This window comes from Astatotilapia calliptera, chromosome 7, assembly GCF_964374335.1.
Source record: "Astatotilapia calliptera chromosome 7, fAstCal68.1, whole genome shotgun sequence".
Taxonomy (NCBI): Eukaryota; Metazoa; Chordata; class Actinopteri; order Cichliformes; family Cichlidae; genus Astatotilapia; species Astatotilapia calliptera.
The window spans coordinates 17,169,511-17,189,904 of NC_137428.1; the positions used below are offsets into that span (position 1 = coordinate 17,169,511).

The window sequence follows — 20,394 nt, forward strand, 5'->3', positions numbered from 1 at the left end:
ATAAATATGGAGCTTGACAAGAGGTAACATTTCCACTTTAACAAGCGCAAAGGTAACAAATGAGACACGGCTTGTTTCATTCAAAGTCCCCAAAAACCGTGCACAATTAAAAACTACTTCAAAATCATCTGATCCTTATGAGTATTTTAATCCAGGCATCACAAACACGATCCCTGTTCTCTTTTTGTAGTGCTTTTCTGTTTTCTTTAAGCTGTGCTGATACGCACACTGGTTGGACTGGTGTGTCTCTATTTTCTGCCAACAGATGGGGGTGTTGCTATAGTAACGGAGGAAAGCATAGTGCGTGACTGAAATGTTTTCTAATAAAGACGATCGACATAAATCATCACAATAAATGTGATGGCCATTACAGGTGTCTGATTAGACCAATGTTTACACCTGGATGATATGTTGAATATGAAAATAATTCCCTATTTGTAACATATAGTTATATTTATACTTAATTAGCGTATATTGTAGGGAACATAAAAATATCATTTGGAACAAGAGGGAGCAAGTATAAGGTGCTTTTTATTTGAGAACTAAACTAGTTTAGCTACCCTAAGTAGTTTTATGTATAATTGCGCTAGATGACGCAAACAACGGCCACCTGTCGCTACGCAAAGTTTTAAGTAGATAGAAAATATACATCAAACCTATAAGTATGTAACACATTGTGGATCTTGTGAGGTACATGTTTACATTAAAGGCGTTGTCGGCGTCATGCGTGATCGCCATGGCTCATCAGACAAGGAGTGGGGGGGGGGGGGGGGGGGACCCTGACAAAAGACGAGAGAGAAAGTAGGGTTTGTTGGCCAGAAGTTACTCCGAAACCCTTTGGGACTATTCAATGCAACATCTGCCAAGGGTGGCGACCCCTTTCACACCACTCCCCTGCGTTCATATAGCATTTCTAAACGGGCTTTTCACCAGTGCAATGACACAGCGAGGAGAGTGAGCGAGCAGAGATATCGGTAAAGGCTTTATTGGACAACCCCGCAGTGACACCCCCCACCAGGCTTTTTTTTCTTCTCGGCTGTGCGCGCGCAGGAGCAGCTGTCATTGGCGCTTGTGCCCGCGCGCTGCATTTAGCGAGACTACCCTGTTTGAAGATTATGCTGCAGCTCTTGGCCATCTTGTGTCAGACAGGATGAGAGTGTGAAAAAAACACCTACAAGGAGAGGAGCGTTTTTTTTCTTCTCAACGTTGACAGGCGAATACCACAGAGGCAAAAATCACGTCTGCTATCGGCGCTGTGTGTGTTGGAAAGACCTCGTACGAGCTGTGGATTATTCCTAGGACATCACACTGAAACCATGAGCTGGGGGACAGAGCTATGGGTGAGTCCTGGTGCACTTGTAACGTTTGCTCTCGCTTTATCATTGAGTGCGTGCGTGCGTATAACGGTTCTCAGAATAAACATGCGTGTGACAATGCGCAGTACCCCGCTTTTTTCCGCTAAAAACGATGTCTAGTGAGCACGTCTTTATGCGTGTTAGTGTTCGATGACACAGGCTAAAGGGGGGCTAATTTGTAGCAGTTATTGCGTGAGATTGTGTGTTTTATTACTACGAGGTGGCATGGTGTTGTTAGCAAGAAGGGAATGGTGCATAAATATGGGCAGCTAGCGTTAGCTCGCCATCCATTTTAGTTTACATTTGAGCCTTTCAAACCACGCTTTTGCACACACCCCCTCGCAATATAACACGGCAATTCCCGTTTCCCAGCGCAGACAAATCGTTGTGGCTGTTTGTTCTCTTTGCGGCGACGGTTGCCTTTTTTTCTCTTTGCTTGTTACCGTGTAATGAATGCATGGCTAACCCGCAGATAAATGCGCACATCTCACAGGCTGCATTATCAAAGCAAGCAGAGGAAGTAGATAAGGTTAAGTTCCCCTAGTTGTGCATCTCTGATCCTGAGGTTACTAAAACCAGAGGCAAATGTTGAACTCGTTCTTCCACTAAGTAGCAGGTTACACTCATTTCACTACTTATGGATTTATTACAGTCGCTACTTTTAAGCCCCCCAGCTGTGTAGTTGTTTGCATTCTCTAAAAAGTATTTGCATCTACAGAGAGATTTCAGATAGATTTTGAAATAAAAAGTTTTGCCATAGTAGCTGTTTCGAAATAGTAGGTTAACGCAGGTGTTGCTAATCACATTAGCGAAGGATCAGAGGTGTAATTAATGTGATTAGTAACACCTCTTATTTCATGTCAAGATAGTTGCTGTGAAAAAAAAAGAAACCGCATACTACATAGGCCTGTCTGAAAAGACAATAATATGGTTCCTGGAGTCACCAAGACCTTTATGAGCAGCAGCAGAAGACAAAGTAGAAGCCCGGTGACCCGACTACAATAAATTCCTCTACCATGATGTCACTTTTAAGCCTATTCCTCTTTGAAATTGACTTTCAGGCAGTGTTGAACTTCTTACAACCTGGAAGTAGCCCTCATCAAGCTAGCTGGCATTTCCTAATTTGTATTCAGACACATGCTCACACTTGTAAGGCAACCATGTAAAGAAAAAGGAAAAAGCAAAGCAGTAATGAACATTACAGCACTCTTTTTTTATGACTCGATAATAGGTAGTTGCTGCAAGTGTGAAAGAGTGATTCTTCTCCCCCCCAGAGGTGCTTGCTTGTTGGCTGTTTCACAATTAATTGCACGTTTTAAATATAGCACATGTGCTAGTTTGTGCTTTGGCACAGACATGCATGAAGCCAAGCACGGAGTATAGATTTGAACCCGTCAGGAGGGTCAGAGTGTATTTACATAAACTCACGTTGCACCGTTTTTCATGCAAATATTTATAGCAAACACAGCTTCTTTTAATATGAGGTGTTCAGCTTGGGAAATGTATTTGCTTGGTTTTTACCTGTGTGCAATATATCACATTACAGTCTCTTTAGGATTGCAGCTTGGAGCCCTTTTTGCCCTGACACAAACAGCAGTCTAAAGTCAATGTTATAAGTTTGATTTTTTTTCTTCTAGTAGACATCAAGTGGTCTGGAGATAGTTAACGTAGGGATGTTTTTTCATTTTAAAAAAAATGGAGGGGGAGCCACTCACTGAATTCTCCAGTAATTTACCTGGTCCAAAGTTCACAAAGAAAACCATTGGCACTCCACATTTTGTTGCAGTTTTTCTGTGCTCTCTGTGTATTTTCATTTTTGTACCACAATGCTTGGCTGACAAATGCTATTGCCTAGGTAGTCATGCATAGCCAAAATACCCTTGAGGTACTTTACAGACTTTCATGTGTACCTTTTGGTCTGGAAAGCATTTACAAGTTTTTTTTGCAGAGAATAATGTATTACAACCAGATGCTTGCTTTTTTTTCTTAGCAGGCTGAATAGAGTCCAGACACTTGATTCTTCAACATGCAGGTTGATTTGAGCAGTGCTCTGCAGGTGGACAATGCACACAGCTAATTGGGCTGTCGTCCCAACACAGCAACCTCAGCTATGCTATTGTGGCAGCACCCACACTTTTAAGTAGAACAAGGATGTAACTAACCAGTATGTGGTTGGTTAGATTGCATAGTTGTGCCCTGCATCTATGCACGATCTTTATTATGTACAATCCAGTTACTTTTATGTTTATTAAACAAATATAAGTAGACATCCCTCACATTTGAAGAGCTATAGGCAGAAAAGTTTTCACAATAAAATTGTTATCATAATAACTGTTTTAAGATGAGTGCACGGTTTCAGCATTAGCTGTCACAAGGCTCGAGTGTAATGTTGCACTCACTTAATGCAACGCTATCCATTTGCTATAAATCTAGAGAGAACAGCATAGCTGAACATGAATGGATGAAATATCAAAAATTCTGCTTGCGTAAACCATCCATTGCTTAATCATTGCAGCTGTAGTTATTATCCTGGCACAACACAAATTACTGGACATTAGCCTTAAAAGGAGCATGCAGCGTGACAGATGAAGGTTGAGTCACGACATGCACTGGACTTTTTCAACAAGCTCATCCTGTTGTTTCTCGCTTTGAACAGGAAAGTGTATGATATTTCAGGAAGTGAAGTAAAAGTAGAGCACAGTTTCTAAACTCTTAGCCACATGGTGAGGTAGTGCAAACAGATCTTATAGCGATATTTCTCCCTTTGCTGCTTTGTGGAGACAGTAGAGTATAACTGAAACTTTATCACAATAGAGAATAAAGTGTTAGCAGAACTGTATCAAATTACTTTTGTGGCTTGCAAATGTGAGCGTTAGACAGACTAACAGGGTAAATAAATGAACTTGACTTGTGGTGGGTCTTTATTGTTTGAACTGCATTACTCACAATGAGTAAAGCACCAACCAGTCAACTCCAAAATGTTGAATACCTTTGGTGCAACATCACAGCACCGATAATAGCATTCACTGTGTTCTTAAAGAAAGGTTTTGAGAATGTTTACTGGCATGCCATCACACTCATGTCCTTGTCACAGTACCAGTTAGATCAGTGTTACAGAAACAGTGTGTCAGAAGAGCCTAGCTATGGTTTGCAACATTATTTCTAAACAGCATTTGCCACTGACAATACAACCTAACCAGGATATTAAACATCATTACATTCTGACAAAATGCTATAAAAAGTAAGTTGGCATCAAAGTCTTTGCAAGATTGTTAGGAAATAACTGGCTTTCTTTTTGTGAAAGCAGAGAATTGAGTAAAACAATTAGAATCACATGCATGCACAAAAGGGAATAAGCATTATGTACAAATGTGACCGAATGGAACGAAACAAGAAGGAAGTCAAATGTGGTCTAACTTGTGACTGTTTCAATGTGGACCTGGTGTCAGAAAAAAATTACAATTTTGTTCCTAACTATAGAGGTCTTGTCACCTTTAATTAAAAAAAAAAAATCTAAATCAAGTCAGATTGAAGTATTGAAGAAAGCAAGACCGCAGCATTTCCTCTGAGATGTTGCTCAGATGCACAGTGTAGAGCTGGTGCTTTAAGCTGCAGAGGTGCTACTATATGAAGATCAATGAAAGAAGAAGATGCACATAATATTCTCAAAAACCAAAGTTGCATAGCTGTGAAAACTGAAAAAAGAAGTTAACCTCACCTTCTGGCTTTACAATGTGACTATAGAGCTTTCCATTATGACACACCTTGAATGTTTCACTTCTCTCGTGTGGATAATTTGGGAACTGGACAGAAGCTGCTTTTCTCACAGTTATGTTGGAGTCCACTAAGTCTGCACTGCCTGTAGGATGTAAAAGTGTCTTTTCCTGTGACATAACTAATTGATGAGGCAACATGGACAAGGCTGAAACTCTACTCAGAGAGCAGCAGCTTAAGGTGAGTTGAGCTTTACAGAAGCATCTCTGGATTTATGAATGAGGACACAATATCCCACAGAAGTGAAGTGAACTTTCCCAGTTTCTTTGATTGTGCATTGTATTGTATTGACAGTTTCACCCAAGACATGGATCTGTGTATTGGCCATCAAAAGGGAAAGTTGTACGGTTTGGAGAGGATTTGTAAACTTGCTTGCTTTCTCTTATATTTTTAATTGGAAATTTTAAGTCAACACCTGATGGTTTTAGTCTTGCATTTGCAGCAGTGAAGTATTCAGGGCTCTTTTCCTGGTGGTGTTTTTGGAGTCTAGTGTTAGGCAGATATTTCCCCAGTGTTTTCTGCTGTTCCATTTCATCTTGATTCAAGCTCCCCTGGGGTCTAGCCTCATCCCTCCTGGTGTTCTCTTGATATTCAGGGCACTTCCAGGACTGAAACCTGAGCTAGCTTGTTTCTTTCTATCAGTGTGTTGGAGTCAGTGGGGGTCAGAGCCTGAAACCCTTGGCAGACTACAACCACCATTGCTCTCACCATTAAATCTTGTACCCGTCACCACCCACCTGCTGACTCAGTGATACCACTTCCAGTCCATTTTCTCTTCTCCTCCTCCTTTAAGCTCTTGTGATGCTAAAACAAAGATGAATGAATCTGGATTTGTTCTAAAGGCTCTTAAGGAGTGAAGAGCAGAAGAAAGTGGTATTCATACAGAATTGGCTCACAGCATTTTTTTTTAAATTAGCTAGACCATTTAGAGTAGAATTTGATTTGATTCTCATTTGCTGGTTTCTTAAATGTGAAAATTTGGTGCTTTTCAGATGACACGTGACTTCCTCCACAATGGGAGCGGTTTAGGCTGTTTTGTCATGTTGTCCATGGAAATGTGACTCATTTCCTCCCACCACAGAGTGTAACTGTAACCTCTAATCTTTAGTCACCACCTCTTTTGTTATTTGTAAAGCCAGACTCTAATCATTGCTGTGACAGTGGCAAATATACAGCTGTTGAACTGCAGTCACTCCAAGTTGACATGTTGTCATCTGAACCTTGTAGCTGTCTGTATTATCCTAATTGCTGTTATATTGTACTGCATACTGTAAGTGTGACTTGTAGTGATGGTAGTGTATTTATTGTCTGTTATTTTTGCGGCTTTTACATTTTGGTTATCCCCAAAGACAAATTGTATGTGATAGCACAGATGTTACATATAACCATCTAGGAAGCATCAGAGTGTGTGTGTGTGTGTGTGTGTGTGTGTGTGTGTGTGTGTGTGTGTGTGTGTGTGTGTGTGTGTGTGTGTGTGTGTGTGTGTGTGCGTGTGTGAGAACGTGCTGAAAACATGGGTTTAGTGGTTGTTGTGAATGCACTTCCTGATACTTTGCCTTCTGGAAATCTGTTCATTTTTATTCAAGATGTGGTCAGACCATATTATCAGTTACTTCAGGACTTGATTCATGTCAAATTTAGTTATTTAGTGGTAATAAAAACTGGACCATGCAGACATCCAGTTACTACATGTTTGTCTCCCACTTTTTTAACTGCGGGACTCCATTTCTACCAATTACTCTAGCCCACTCATACCTTTCTTTAATATTGCTCAGTAGCTCTAGTCTCTTACACTCTTTTCATGTTCACTCGTTTGGAAACAGCTTTAAAATACTGTTTGTTTGCTTTGACCATGTCAATACAGCATTTATGCGTTGTAGTTTTTTGGGGGGGATGCACCAACTTCTTAAACAGGCATTGGTTCTTCAGCCTCAGTCCCTTCAGTTTTGATTATATCTGTGATATTCCTTCCTTTACAGTTAGAATAAGAATAAGAACTGACTTCATATTTTATGGTTAATAAGTGACTGTGTGAGCTTTTTTGAGGCTTCCTTGGAAAACTACAGTGTTGTAATGGATTCTGCTTTTGCAGGATTCTGCATTAAACCTATTTTGTCTCAGCTAGACTGGTATTTTGAATAAGGTAGAAGGTAAATTGTGTGCACTTACATTAATAATTAATAGTTAATGATGCCAGGCAGAGAGGACAGAGAGCACTGATTGTAGTGTAAAATAGCTTTAACAGTAAATGCCATTTAAATCTTTAACCCTGATTCCCATTCAGTAACAGCTATGTCCCTCACATTTCTCCCTGAATAGGTGTTGCCCTCCATATACTGTACATTAAAATAGAAAACACTGCATAGAACTTTGTCAACATTTTTTTTTTTGTGTAAGTGCCTCCATGATGAGTAATCTGCCTGTCTTGTCAGGCAGCCCCTAAAAAGAGGCATCTTTACTCATATCCTGAGATGAGGCATGTTAGGGTGGAGCGAAACGACTGCCACATAATTTAGAGATTGCCTGGGAAACTGTAGCACATATCTCAGCTCATTTAGATAAGTGAAAGTACTCCATGTTCCCTAAGGCCTTTACCTTGTGGAGAAGTAGTACACATATTAACATGAGCGTAAAAGAGAGAGAAATGAATGGATTTATAAAATCCAGTTATGGTCCCACAGTTTGTGTGGCCTGTTAGCAGATTACTGGCTTTTGTTCAGCTGTGTTGGTTTAACAAGTACACTAGTGAAAAACAAAAAAAACAACAAGTACACTAGTGAAAAACAGCGCTCTCTGTTGTATTAGCAACACTGCTCCCTGACTGCGCTAGCAGTAGTTGTATGACTTCACTTTTAAATTGTGTTATGCCACTCAAGTATAAATGACTTCTTGCTGATGTGCGCCTTCACCTTAAAGAAAGTGGTTTGACCCTTGTTATCTGAAGCTAAGCTGGAGTGAGTTGGAAGCATTTGCAATAAATGTTCCGTGTCACTTCTGAAGAAAGTCTCTAGCAAGACAGTTGGGTCAAAGTGTAAAATACATAAGATGCAAACATGCTTAATCTAGTCTCTCATTTACAACCACAATGTTTGCCAGCAGACTTAATTATAAGGTAGTGCAGTTTGTTTGTGTTATTTTTCTTTAAATTACATAAGTCCCATGGCAGCCATAATTTGATTTTAAGACTTGTTGACAAAGATGTGCAGTAATCTCAGACAGTATAGTTTGAGCCACTGCAAAGGAACATGTTGTTAGTATGTTATTCAGTGGAAAGTATTTAAATCGGGCATGTCATGGCAACATGTAGCATGACTGCCTTGAAACCCGGCATCTATACTATTAGGGACAGCTGAGCAGGGGTGTCATTTAGAACCTGAAGTCACTATTAACTCACTGCTTTGGCATGTGTCTGTATTTATTTACCAAGCAGCAACCTCTGGGCTTGTAAAAATGAAGCCAATGTCCAAGTGCCAAAGGTGCATTTCCTTAAATGGCCTAGTGAGGCTGGTTCCAAAGATGAGCAATCTGCAGCTGTGCAGTTACCACTCTCACTTAAAGTGTCTTCACACTTAAAAGTTATTGATGTTTGAGACATGGTTGCTTTTAATGCAAGGTGGGTGCTGAGACTGTTTTGGTGCATGTTGGAGCTTTTTTAAGCTCATTATTTTACATTATCTGACACTAGACTGACAGACACTGCAAGAAGTCTTTTCATAGCTTATTTATTTATAGGGGATGAATTTTAGCAATGACGAGAGGGATTGTGTTTGTGTAATACACCCTTAGCTATGGATGCCTTGAGCTGGTCAAACTGGTGATAACTTAGCACTGCCATTAGCACTTAGCAATCCTCTCATAATTTAGCTGTTAAAAAATAAAACAAAACAAAAAGTAGCAATAGTAATTATGGCTGAAATCTTTAAAACAGTAGTTCAGGTAAGTTCACAGAGGATCTTTCCTATGTGCTATAATAGCATATATCTGCAATAAGCTAATATCAGAAAATGCTGTTACAGGTTGATTCAATTGCAAGTTGTTTGCAAATTAGAGTGCCAGACTTAGGTAAAGTATAGATCAGCCTATATGTAATGGACAGTCAGTACACCTCTTGCTTTAGTGATCCATTTATATAATCTTATGAGGCTTATGGACAGGGAATCTATCACAGTTAAATGTAGATAACATTCAGCTTGAAGAAATGAGAGATGATTATCAACTGACAGACTAAAATATAAATTCATTACAGTTCATTCAAATTGGGCATTTTCCAAAGTTCAAAGTTTCCTTCATTCCACAGACCGTGTTATATAAAGGATTAAAGAGCTTTATCCTCCAAAAAGAAGAAAAACAGCTCAGCAGGAACAATGGCTAATGTGTGTTTGCAGGATTAGCCACAAAGCAGCCTATTGGGTAGTAAAGGTAGAAGGGGGTGTAGTAATCAGATTAATGACTTCATGGTTTAATCAAGTTCTGTGCTAGTTCCTTCTCATTATGCTTCTTATTCTTGGTGCATTCTCGGAGTTTACACTGGCCCCTGTGAAATGAAAATGTTTGCGTATTAGGTATTATCAGGAGTCTTTGCACCACTGTATTCTGGATCTTCAAACTATCAGCACTCAATTATTATTCCAGGACAGGTTTTTCTTTTCTCTTTTATCCCAGTGAGACGGATTAATTTGCGACTTATTTTCCTATCCTGTTGCTTCATGAAAACAGTGACCATGTTGCGGAGAAGAAGTGAGTTTTTTGTTTTTCTGGACAGTGCTCTTTCTGTGATTACACAAAAAGAGGAACAGAAAGAAGAGCCACCGCTGAGCCCTAGTGACGAGTATCTACAGGTGCTACTGCAGATGAAAACGACCAGTGCTGTAAGTCAAGTATTTCTGACTTCAGTCATATTTGCACAGTGATTCGTTTAGTTCAGACAAACAGCAGGATTAGTCAAAGGTATGGGTAACAGTCATAAAGGGTTCTGATATACTGTCTGAGTGAAAGAAGAGACGCCGAGCTGCAGCAGAACTTTCCATTTGATGTCCAAACTTTCCTTCTTGAGTTGGCTATGACTAACAACTGACATGCAGAAATGTCCTGTTACATAAATGCCACACGAAGCTCTTCTTATTAAAGGAGCAAACCTATGAGAGCTCATACTTCTTACCAGTGTTACAAGACAGAAGTAAATAACAAGATAGCACAGTAAAAAAAAAAACTATAGCTTAAAGCAAGAGTGCATTATGCACATGTGCATGAATCAACTTCCATCCTTAAATTTTCAGACCATCAGAGGAGTTATTTCTATAAATACCTGCAGTGCATGCAAACAAGAGTTGTTTTACGTAAGGTCATCCACCGCCTCAAACAGCTGTTCATATTTTACAGGAAGTTTTGCGTGTATGGTTGCTGCACATGTGCATTTGCCCTGGACACGTGTGCCTTGTACTTTCACAGTTATTTTCATATTACCTAACATGAGACAGTTGATAGCTGATCCTAAAAAGTGATAATAAAAATTGTTTTCATATCATCATCAGTTTTGCTGTTGTTGGTAAGGCTGAGGCAGGGGGGCACTGTATTTGAAGAGTGTTCTACCTGCTAGTCTTTTTTTGCTTTAATTCATTATGAGGACATAGGTAAATTTAGTGCTTACACCATAATAAGTCCTTTTAACCCAAGTTATGATGCCTCTGAGTGTACTTTCTTTCTTTAAAGTTGCCATTGCCCGTAAGTTTGCAGGTAGGCTACTTATTGACTTTTATAACTCACTGAATTTTGTGCTATTTATTTGTGCTATTTAAATACTCCACGCTGCAGCTGGTGGAGCTGTGATTGAATACGTGTACCATTTACAAAACTATTATTAGACCAAACCTACTTTGAAGTAATCATCATAATTTCACACTCAAAGCCTTAAACATTTAACATTAAAGTTAGTGTAACATCCTAACACAGACCGGCTTTTAGATGGTGTTTGATAATGATTTTGTTCATAGTTGGAGATAGGGCTGCCACGATTAGTCGACTAGTCACGATTACGTCGACTATTAAAATCGTCGACGACTAATTTAATAGTCGACGCATCGTTTGAAGCTTTGTAAGATCACAAAGGACGCAGGAATGAGTAGTAGGATTTAAGAGTGTAATAACGGACTGAAACAGAAGATGGCAGCACTGCATGTACAAGGATGCCAGCTGCCGTTAAACCCCGAAGAAGAAGAAGCTGTGTCCCAGAATTCATAGCGCAGCCCAGCGCAGTTGTCAACAATGGCGGCAGCTAGTTAGTTTTAACTTTACTCTTATTATTCTTTCTTGGTCACAAAATAAACGTTTAACATATTTTCAGGCGAGAATGTAGCTGTGTAAACCTCAAATATCTGCTCAGTTTATCAAGACACCACATATTTTCAAAAGCGCTCCGACGTTTTCGGAGACGTCTGTTACCCACTAGCTCGTTAGCTAGGCGGGGGCAAGGCTAACTAGAGCCGTGAGAACACCGGACTCCCGGCAAATCGTTTTCAAACCCACCGCCGTCTTTCGCTAGTCAGGTTAAACATATATATAAGTCACTTAGATAACTTAAAAATGTTATTGTTTGGCTTTCTTTAGTATTTTATTTGTTCCTGAGTAAATCGGTTTGGCTGAGATTAAAGTTATAGTTTTTGCACAGCTAAAACTGTCAAGCAGACAGCTGATTATCAGAAGTGTGAGACGCTGGAGAATATACTCCGGTGTCCTGTTATATTTTAGAAAGCAAGGAGTTTATTAAACTTCACCGAAACAATCTGCAAATTTCATTAAAAATTAATAAACTACCATATTGTCTTTATTTTTAGTTAGCACAAACACTTCAAGCTGTAAGCTAATGATAGTTATATAAGACCAGATGCTGCTGGTGCAATAAGCTGTACGCTGTACGTCCAGTGGATGATGATCTGATTAGTCGACTAATCGCAAAAATAATCGGTGACTAGTCGACTATCAAAATAATTGTTTGTGGCAGCCCTAGTTGGAGACAAGTGACGAGTACCTACAGCTCGTGCTGCAGATGAAAATAATTTTGTTTTGAGCTGTAGTATGCAAACAAATGCAAAATTTACACTCGACTGCTTATTTTAACAAAATGAAGCAACACATCTGTGACTTGGTGTCAGGTAGTTTTCAGCTGACTAAAAGTAAACTTTCAGTAATTTTACTAATTAAGCCATTTGGTTTGGGGGGATTTGTTTACCACAGTTGTGAAAACACCTTGGATTTAAAGATGTAGCTCTTTAGTTTAAATCAATCGTGACCAATTTCTCCTCCTGGACTAGGGGGTCATACCGAGCTATGGAGGCATTGTTCCACCCCACTTTATTGGACAAAGCCTGATGTGTGTCAGAGAGAGGGTTTGGCATCTCCACCAAATATTTGTTCTTGCAGCTGAACGCCCACTGTCGTGAGGAGGCACAAGAAAACGCTGCATTGACCCACTCAGGGGGACATCAGTTTTCACTCCATCTCTGAGGGTGGTGCTTTTGTCTGGTCAGTAAAAAGCTGTATGTAACGTTCTGAATAATCACTTAATAAACCAGACCAGGACATTTTGTGCAACTTTGTTTTTTTTAAAGTTGAGGCTACATTTGGTAGAACAATTGGGCTATTTGTTTTTTTTCTTTCTTTCTTTGGTGTGACCCTCACAATTTAATGACCAGTTCTCAGTGAAAGCAGATTCTTCTCATTCGGGACGGGGTTTGTCAGCTAATGAGACTCAAAATAGTTTGCTCATATTTCCCGTGATTAGAGTTTAAAGCTGTTCTGATACCCATAACACTAGTTTGGTGTGAAACAAAACAAAAACCTCTGCAACTCAGTCAGTCAGTGGTCTGTGTAGGAATCCCCGTCATTATATACCTTGCATGATTCACTTCCACCAGCAAAAGTCTAGACAAGTAGAAAAGAAAGAGCTCCTCCTTTGACAGCACAGGCCTGCTGTTCTTGCTCTTCAGTCAACGCATTGACCCTTCAAAATAAAGGCAAAAGCATCCATGGACTTTTGCACTGCTCCCTCTCTAGGTGAGCATCTGTCTCCTCGACCTCTCCGGGTTACCCTCTGTGCTCGTGTGACCTCATCACTTTCTGCTCTTTCTTTTCATTCAAAGCCTTTCAGTGGGTGGTTAGACTCCTTATGTTTAAAGTTGAAATCCGATTAAAGGCTTAATTGGAATTTTGCAATTGCATAAATAAAAAAAATAAAAAGCGATGCATCAAAATAATTTCAGTAAAACATTTCCCAGTGGGGACTTATTGTTATTTTTAATTTATTTTTCATTTACTGTAGAATTGATTACGTTGCAGAGAGAAATAAATGAAGCACATTATACAAACTCTTTACTAACAAAACAAAGCCAAACATAATTCATACTTTCATTTTTTAAAGTTATTAGTCTGTAATTCCTTTTCATGTTCTTTCCTCTGAGTTGACAAGTGAAATAGCCCCCCCTCGCCCCTTTTTCTTTATTCTTGTGCTTTAATGGCATATTGATTTTTACTGTGATCAGCAGAGCAGCAAACTGACCTCTTCAGGGTTGGTATGAGTCCAGTAATATAAGAAGTGTGCCCAGAAGTTTGCTGATGTAACACAGGGCCTGTTTCAGGTGCTTTTTCCATGATCTCATTATCCTGGCTGTACAAAAGGAGAGATAACTATGCTAAACGGTTTCCTTTTGGTGCTCCCTGCATTCCTTCATGAAGTGAAAAGTCTAGGGCTGTCCTAAATACTCACATTTCGCTTAGCAGCTTTGGTAGTAATCAAAAGCAAATATCTCAATCTTTAACCTCTTAAGCCCCAAGCCTAACTGATCTCCTGCCTTTTGCCCCCGTATCAGGGGGCGTTGGGGCTTAAGAGGTTAACAAAACCTGGGGAGCAGGGTGCTAAAGATGATTGATCTGATGCCTTGTTCTTTAAACATAATTTTTATTTTAGGCTAATTATTTTAATTGTTGATTCTAAGCTTACTAAATATCTGAATGTAAGCGTGCTGATACTCTCTACTGTCTGCTGCTGAAGAAAGGAGAACAGACAGTAGGCCAGAAAATAATTTTTCTGCTTCAATACTATTTGTATATGACTTTACTACATTTCTTTTGACAGTTAAAGAAATATATACTGCTTAAAAGGTGCATTTGTTATTCAAAATCATTCAGTGGTTAGGAACTGATTATTAGGATAAGACTATTTTATTGTTTCCCATAGGATAGATAATAAAATCTTCATAGATTAGGCCACTGTTACATCCAAAAACGCGTAACATCAAAGATAACAAAAAACCCTGAATGGATTACTCCAAATCCCTTCAAATAGCTCTTATTGCTAATGTTGTTACGATAAGAAAAGAAGCCCCTTCTTTCAGTTGAAGGAAGAAGTGTAAGGTATACATCATGGAAGCAATGAAATGACCTGGAAATGTTTATTTTAAAGCTACTGAGACCCAGATTGGGTCAAAAGATTAGTTTTGACTTTAAATACCACTAAATTCATAGCAATTGTGAAATTTAGCCTGAGGTCTTCGTGAGGTTTGATTTAATTACACTGGTTTTCAAAAGCTCTGCTATTATCAGAGAGGTTGGAGTGATATTTTAAGGGCCTGAATGTTGGTGTTTGAATTTTTTTTTTTTTAATACTAGTCGCTGTTCATATATAACTTGTGCCCTTTTTTTCATTAGATTTTGCATAGAGGGAGAAGTTCCAACCACATAATATCATATATTGTTTACAAAGTGAAATATTTCTGTGAATTTAATCCAACAGGAATTTGTAACCATTCCAGTGAAACTGGCTCATCTTTGCCTCAGATGAGTTGATGTGTTGAGAAAGCCTGTCTTTAAATGGGGAGCAAGGCAATGGCCTGGGCCTTTATTATTTGTGGGATTGCAAAAGTTGTTGTTCAATAGTATGTATTAGTTCAGATTAAGTGGCAGTCTGATACCTGCACTGCAATCTTCCTAAAACGCTCAAGAATAACTAGAGTTTATGAGGCTGACCCTTATACAGATATGCATTAGTTTTCTTACAGCCCATGGACCACCTACGTAAATTTAGTAACTGCTAATGTTCCCTTTGTTCTCAGTTTGAATCTGTTTTCCATTTCCTGAATAATAAAAAACATTTAGTCACACAGTTATATTTATTTTCTTTTACATACGACCACACTAGTACATGTGGCTCACTGACTGGGACGGTATCCTGAAAAAATAAGTGCAGTGGACCTGGGTCATCTCCTGAAGGGATTCCAGCATATTGGCTTTGATAGCAATAAAGTCAGGTGTCCGAGGCAGCAGATGAAAGGATGGTTGTCATAAGGTATTAGTACAAGGGGCAGTAGGAGGATTAATGGAATGGATTGTTTCAAATTTAATGTCTGTTAGAGGTTTTGTTTGTATTCAAACCACTTTTGTTATCATATTCCGTATTTCTACTTGAATTTTTCTCGTGTTTTTTAGGGCTACGATTAATTACACTTGATTGAATTTTGGCAGTCATTCATTTAGTGTGTTCCGTGTCAAAAACTAGTTACGTTTTCACAATTCTGCAGAGCAAATGTATGTATTATATTGGCTAATATTGGCTTAGTTGACTGGTGTCGGTCTTTTGGCAAGTAGCATGACATTTAATCAGAGATGGTGAGCAATTTGAATCTGTTGGGTCACATCTATTTTGTGATTCCTAAATCAGACATGTGGAGACCTTGCCCAAAAAGAGCCAGCACCAAGATACATAAGTCAGTCATGTGGAGGTTCAGCTTCAGCTGTGCAGTGACAGGCCTGTTTCTTGTTATTGTAATAAACAGTGTTGTGAAAAAGTCTTTGCTCCATACTGGTTTACTATTATTTTTGTATGTTTGTCACAATTAAATGTTTTAGATCATCAAACAAATTAAATAAGATAACACAAATGTAAACAAAAGGTCTAATGTCACACTTTTTCACACAGGGCTATATAGGTTTGGATGTTTCTCTCCCTTAATAATAAACACATTCATAATGTAGCATAAGTGTATGCTTTAAAAACTTTTTTGTGGCTTACTAGTTCTTTAAATTGAATCAGCGTCTTCAATGGTCTCATGGGATTAGCATCTCTGCTCATCACGTTGACATTGTGGTTTGAGCCATCATCTTGTGAATGCACATGCATAGTGGAAGTTTTAAAGTTTTTAATTGAGCAGTTCTATATATGCATGTTTTATGTTCCTCTATCCATTGAAATGAAAGTTATGCCTGAGTCTACATTCATATAAATAGAGCCTTCAAAATACCTGACCTTTTATTTGATGCCTGTCAAGTAGAGGTACTTACTTTGAAATATGTGGGGTCAAAACCTCCCAGCAGAAAGGTTTAAGTCTGCCCCACCTGATACGTTTGGGAAGTCAGTAACTCCAGTTTATCAATAAAACCAGCTTGAGATGCTCCTGTTGTTGAGATCATGGCATTACAATACAGGATTGAAAATGTGGTGTGACCTAATGATAAAGTATGAGTATATGCTTGTGTCTTACTTTCACATAATGCATTTCTTTCTTTGATCGCACTCTCTTCTAATTCATAATTTATTAATACACTTTTTCTCTTGTAGCCTGCAAATTGCTTGGTTGATGGCTTTTCCATTTTACTTCAGGAAGTGTCTCTTGATTCGTGATCTCAGAATGACTCATCATTATCATGGATCCATTTTTTTATTTATTTTTTTATTTTTTTAAATTAGATAAATGGTAAAGTGAACAAGGTGACAATGTTTACAAGACCCCAGCAATGTGGGCTAGTCCCTCTTGTAATTTTAATCCCCTCGCATATAATCCCGCCTCTTCTGCCATTTCCATTCTTTTCATGACCCCTCCCTCTTTTTTTCCGCTCTCTCTCACTGTCCTCTCTCATCCCACTTATTCCACCTTACGGCTGATGGAGCATTAAGCCTGAATGCTGTGGGCAGCCATAGCTTCAGATTCAGAGCGTGCACTTGAGTGAGCCACTGCTGCGCGAGTTCCTCCCCTGGTCTTTCACATTCTTGCTGTTTCTGGATAATCAGAACTGGCCAGTTTCTGTTGTTATTGTGTAGAAGTGGGGGTTCATTGTTCCCCATAACGTTACCCCTTTAACTGTGGATATCTAGAGCATGGTCTTGTGGATGCCCTCTCCAAATTAACCACAGCTTTTTGGTGCTCTAATTTGGAGGACATCGGATGGACATTTTCTGGATTTGGATATTTTTGAATGATTCCACGACGAGACACAGTGGATAAGATGGTGCCCCTACAAAAAAGGGTAATCTGAGTTATGTGTGCAGAGGAGGAGAGGAGGGTTTTGTGTGCATGATGTGGGTGCAGCTATGCGTGCTTATTGTTTTCTGTTTTGTGCCCTGAATGCTGGATGTCTGTAATAATTTTCATCATGAAGTAAATATTGTTAATTGCTTTAATTGGAACATGGCGTCTCAGAGTGAGCATGTGCTTGGGTGATAACAACAAGCAGTGGATGGGTGTCTGAAAGTTTAGACTTTAGGATTGATGAGGCAGAGTTTAATTTCAGTAAAAATGTGTAAATCTGTTGATTTCATCTTCTGCTGAGTGGCTCGTTGATGAGGAGTGATTGCTCATTGAAACTGACTAACAATGCAGAGTGCACCGCTACCCCTCACCCTCATCCTTCTCACTCCATTGTTTTTGCTTGAGTAGCAGTTAATTGTGTGAAGGCTTGTTCAAAGGTGTGCAAGAAATTTTGATCACCCTCTAGACAACATTTTGTGGCTTCAGTAAAGCTAGAAATATATTTTCCTGAAGTGTTTGAATATTTTGCACTTCTAACAAATAAGCCAGTTTAACACACCTTCTCATAGGCTACACTAAACCTCTTAAACTTTTCATCACCACAACCACTTCCTGTGTCTAGGGTAAGAAAGCGCACTTTGTGGAGGATGTTCTAAAGTGCCCTGCATGGTTTGCGTTGAGAATTAGAAAGAACTTTTTGCACTGTGCTTAAGAGCAATTATCTGCACTCAGGAAGACTACCGACATGTTAGAAGAGAGGATGGGAGATTGTTGGAGCCGCACTAAGGTTGTCCGTGTCTTCTTTGTTGTTCACCTTTGGAATTATTTTGTAATTCTCTTGGAATTAAGCATACGATTGTTAGTGAAACTTTGCACGTATGTAAATCGATATTCCAGATGAAGGCTTTTCTTTTTTGAAGTGATGAATTTCAAGACGTGACCTCAGCCAACTAAAGGCTCATTTTTTCCTCACAAGTCATGAACGAATCATGAAGAATGAGTTCAGTCTGAACAGCTGTGTTTGGTTATCAGTAGTGAGGATTGCTGCTGCTGCTACTGCTGCTTGTTTTTATTATGAGCTCTACTTTTTCTCTGTGACAGACCACAATTTGAAATTAAATTAAGAGTAGCAAGGGGAAACTTGCTGGAAAATGACTCGGTGTCAGGAGGAAAGTTGCAGGCTTATTCCAGGAAACACGTCCTTTGAAGAGTTTAAATCACAATTTAGGTTGTTTGAGATCAATTACTGAGAACAAACCAATGCGTGGCCTGTGGGAAGCCAGATGAGCAGTAGTCTACAAACAGAAGTTAAATTTTAATAAACTTAATGATTAGTATGAGCAGTGCTCAACTGCAAAGGTAAAAATGCAAGTGGGCCAGAGTAAGTGAGCAAAAGATCGACAGTAGGTCCCTTGCAGTGCCGTCATTGAACTGATTGAATCGTTTGTAATGCTTAACTTTCTTATTACAATGTAAATGGCATTACAGAGTGCTTTATTTTCCTTCTTGAATGATGTAATCACCATCTTCTTCTTTTCTGCAGGATCAGTTTGACAACTTGGAAAAGCATACACAGTGGGGGATCGAGTTTGTGGAAAAGTACACCAAATTTGTCAAGGAGAGATCAGAAATTGAAACCAACTATGCAAAACAGATTAGGTGAGTATTTAAGTTTACTCAGAATCACATTGTAGGTTGCAGAAGCAGTTGTAATAATGGTGAATGTTTTCCTCTTGATGACATAGATAAAAAAGACACACACAGAAACAGACACTACAGCAGGATTTGACCTACCGAAGTGCCCTTGAGACTGAATCTTAAACACCACATTTTGAAGCTGACCTTGACCTCTGGCTTCCCATAGGAAGAGGAGACTAAATGAACAATCCCATGTGGGAAACCGTGCATTGGAATACAAGTTATCAAGAAATTCTCTTATTTTCACAGCAGTGTTGTTGTTTGCCTGCAAGGAAGCAGAATTACCTTATGTAACTGCAGAACCAAACATGCAAGCGGAAGAGGTTGTCTATTCCCCTCCATCCTTTTTGTCTGTGAAGAGTCTGTCTGCTGCTTTGCACTCTCTCCTGCGTGCTGTCTGATTGTGTTGCTAGCTTCAGTTTCAGGCAAGAGGAAGTCAGGTTGTGGGGGAAGGGGGTGAAGCTTGTGTTTCCATAGAGATTACTAGGTATCAGCATTATCAACCCCAGGTCTGACCCAGATTTTTTTCCCCCTCCAATCACAAGTGTTGGTCCCGCCCCCTCCACTGTGTTTTGCTGCAGTCACTTATTTTTTTCAGGGGAAGTAGTGGGAGTGTATTCGGTCCTGCATTGACAGGATGCGCTTCACAAGACCTCTTGCATCCATGCACAGTGGGAGATACCCCCCAAATCCACAATCCTCCTATTTAAAGAGGCCAGGCAATATGGCTAATGCTTTAAGTATTGACCCCCAACCCCCAGTTTCACAGAATCTAGCCACTACCATTCCAGTATTCACAATGAAGGCCTCTGTAACACGCCCTGTGATCCTGTATGCAGACCTTGCCATGCCTGTTTCTTGATAATTAAGTCAGCTTGAGATAATAGGACTATCTGTCTGTGTTTATATGCATGCATTACCTACATATCTCTGTATTCACTAACTTTTCAGACCTAAATACGGACACATGCAAACAGAGGTGTTTTTTTAATTGGTGCATATAGTTTTCCTAACTATTAATTTTGTTCTGTTCTTTTCTTTCTGCAAATCTGCTAAGTAATAATGTTGAACTTTAAGTATTTAAGGTCCTCTTTTATTGTCTGGATCATTTTAATGGCATGTAAAATACATTGCCTCAGTTAAATAAAATTAGTTAAATTAAAGCACCGCATTAGTAAAATAAGGTGGACCTAAGGTGGGCTTGTATGTAAACAAATATAGATATCCAATAATTCTGTTAGTTACTAGCATCTGTCACTGTGTGTTCCGCTCAT

At 39.2% G+C, this 20,394-nt stretch overlaps 1 protein-coding gene across 29 annotated transcripts in view; it reads left to right on the forward strand.

The window, feature by feature from the left end:
• The first annotated feature begins 727 nt into the window (after positions 1-727).
• Positions 728-20,394, forward strand: part of fnbp1b (formin binding protein 1b) — a 54,545-nt gene continuing 34,878 nt past the window's right edge. For 2 of the 29 annotated variants that reach the window (XM_080303550.1, XM_080303559.1), the window contains exons 1-2: positions 728-1,340; positions 18,966-19,081. In XM_080303550.1, coding sequence (XP_080159676.1) covers positions 1,317-1,340; positions 18,966-19,081 — 140 coding nt within the window. In that variant the 5' untranslated portion in view covers positions 728-1,316. Of the gene's footprint in view, positions 1,341-5,172; positions 5,310-16,354; positions 17,421-18,965; positions 19,082-20,394 lie in introns of those variants that run through there. The other 27 variants (XM_080303544.1, XM_080303548.1, XM_080303552.1 and 24 more) reach the window with 21 other exon arrangements.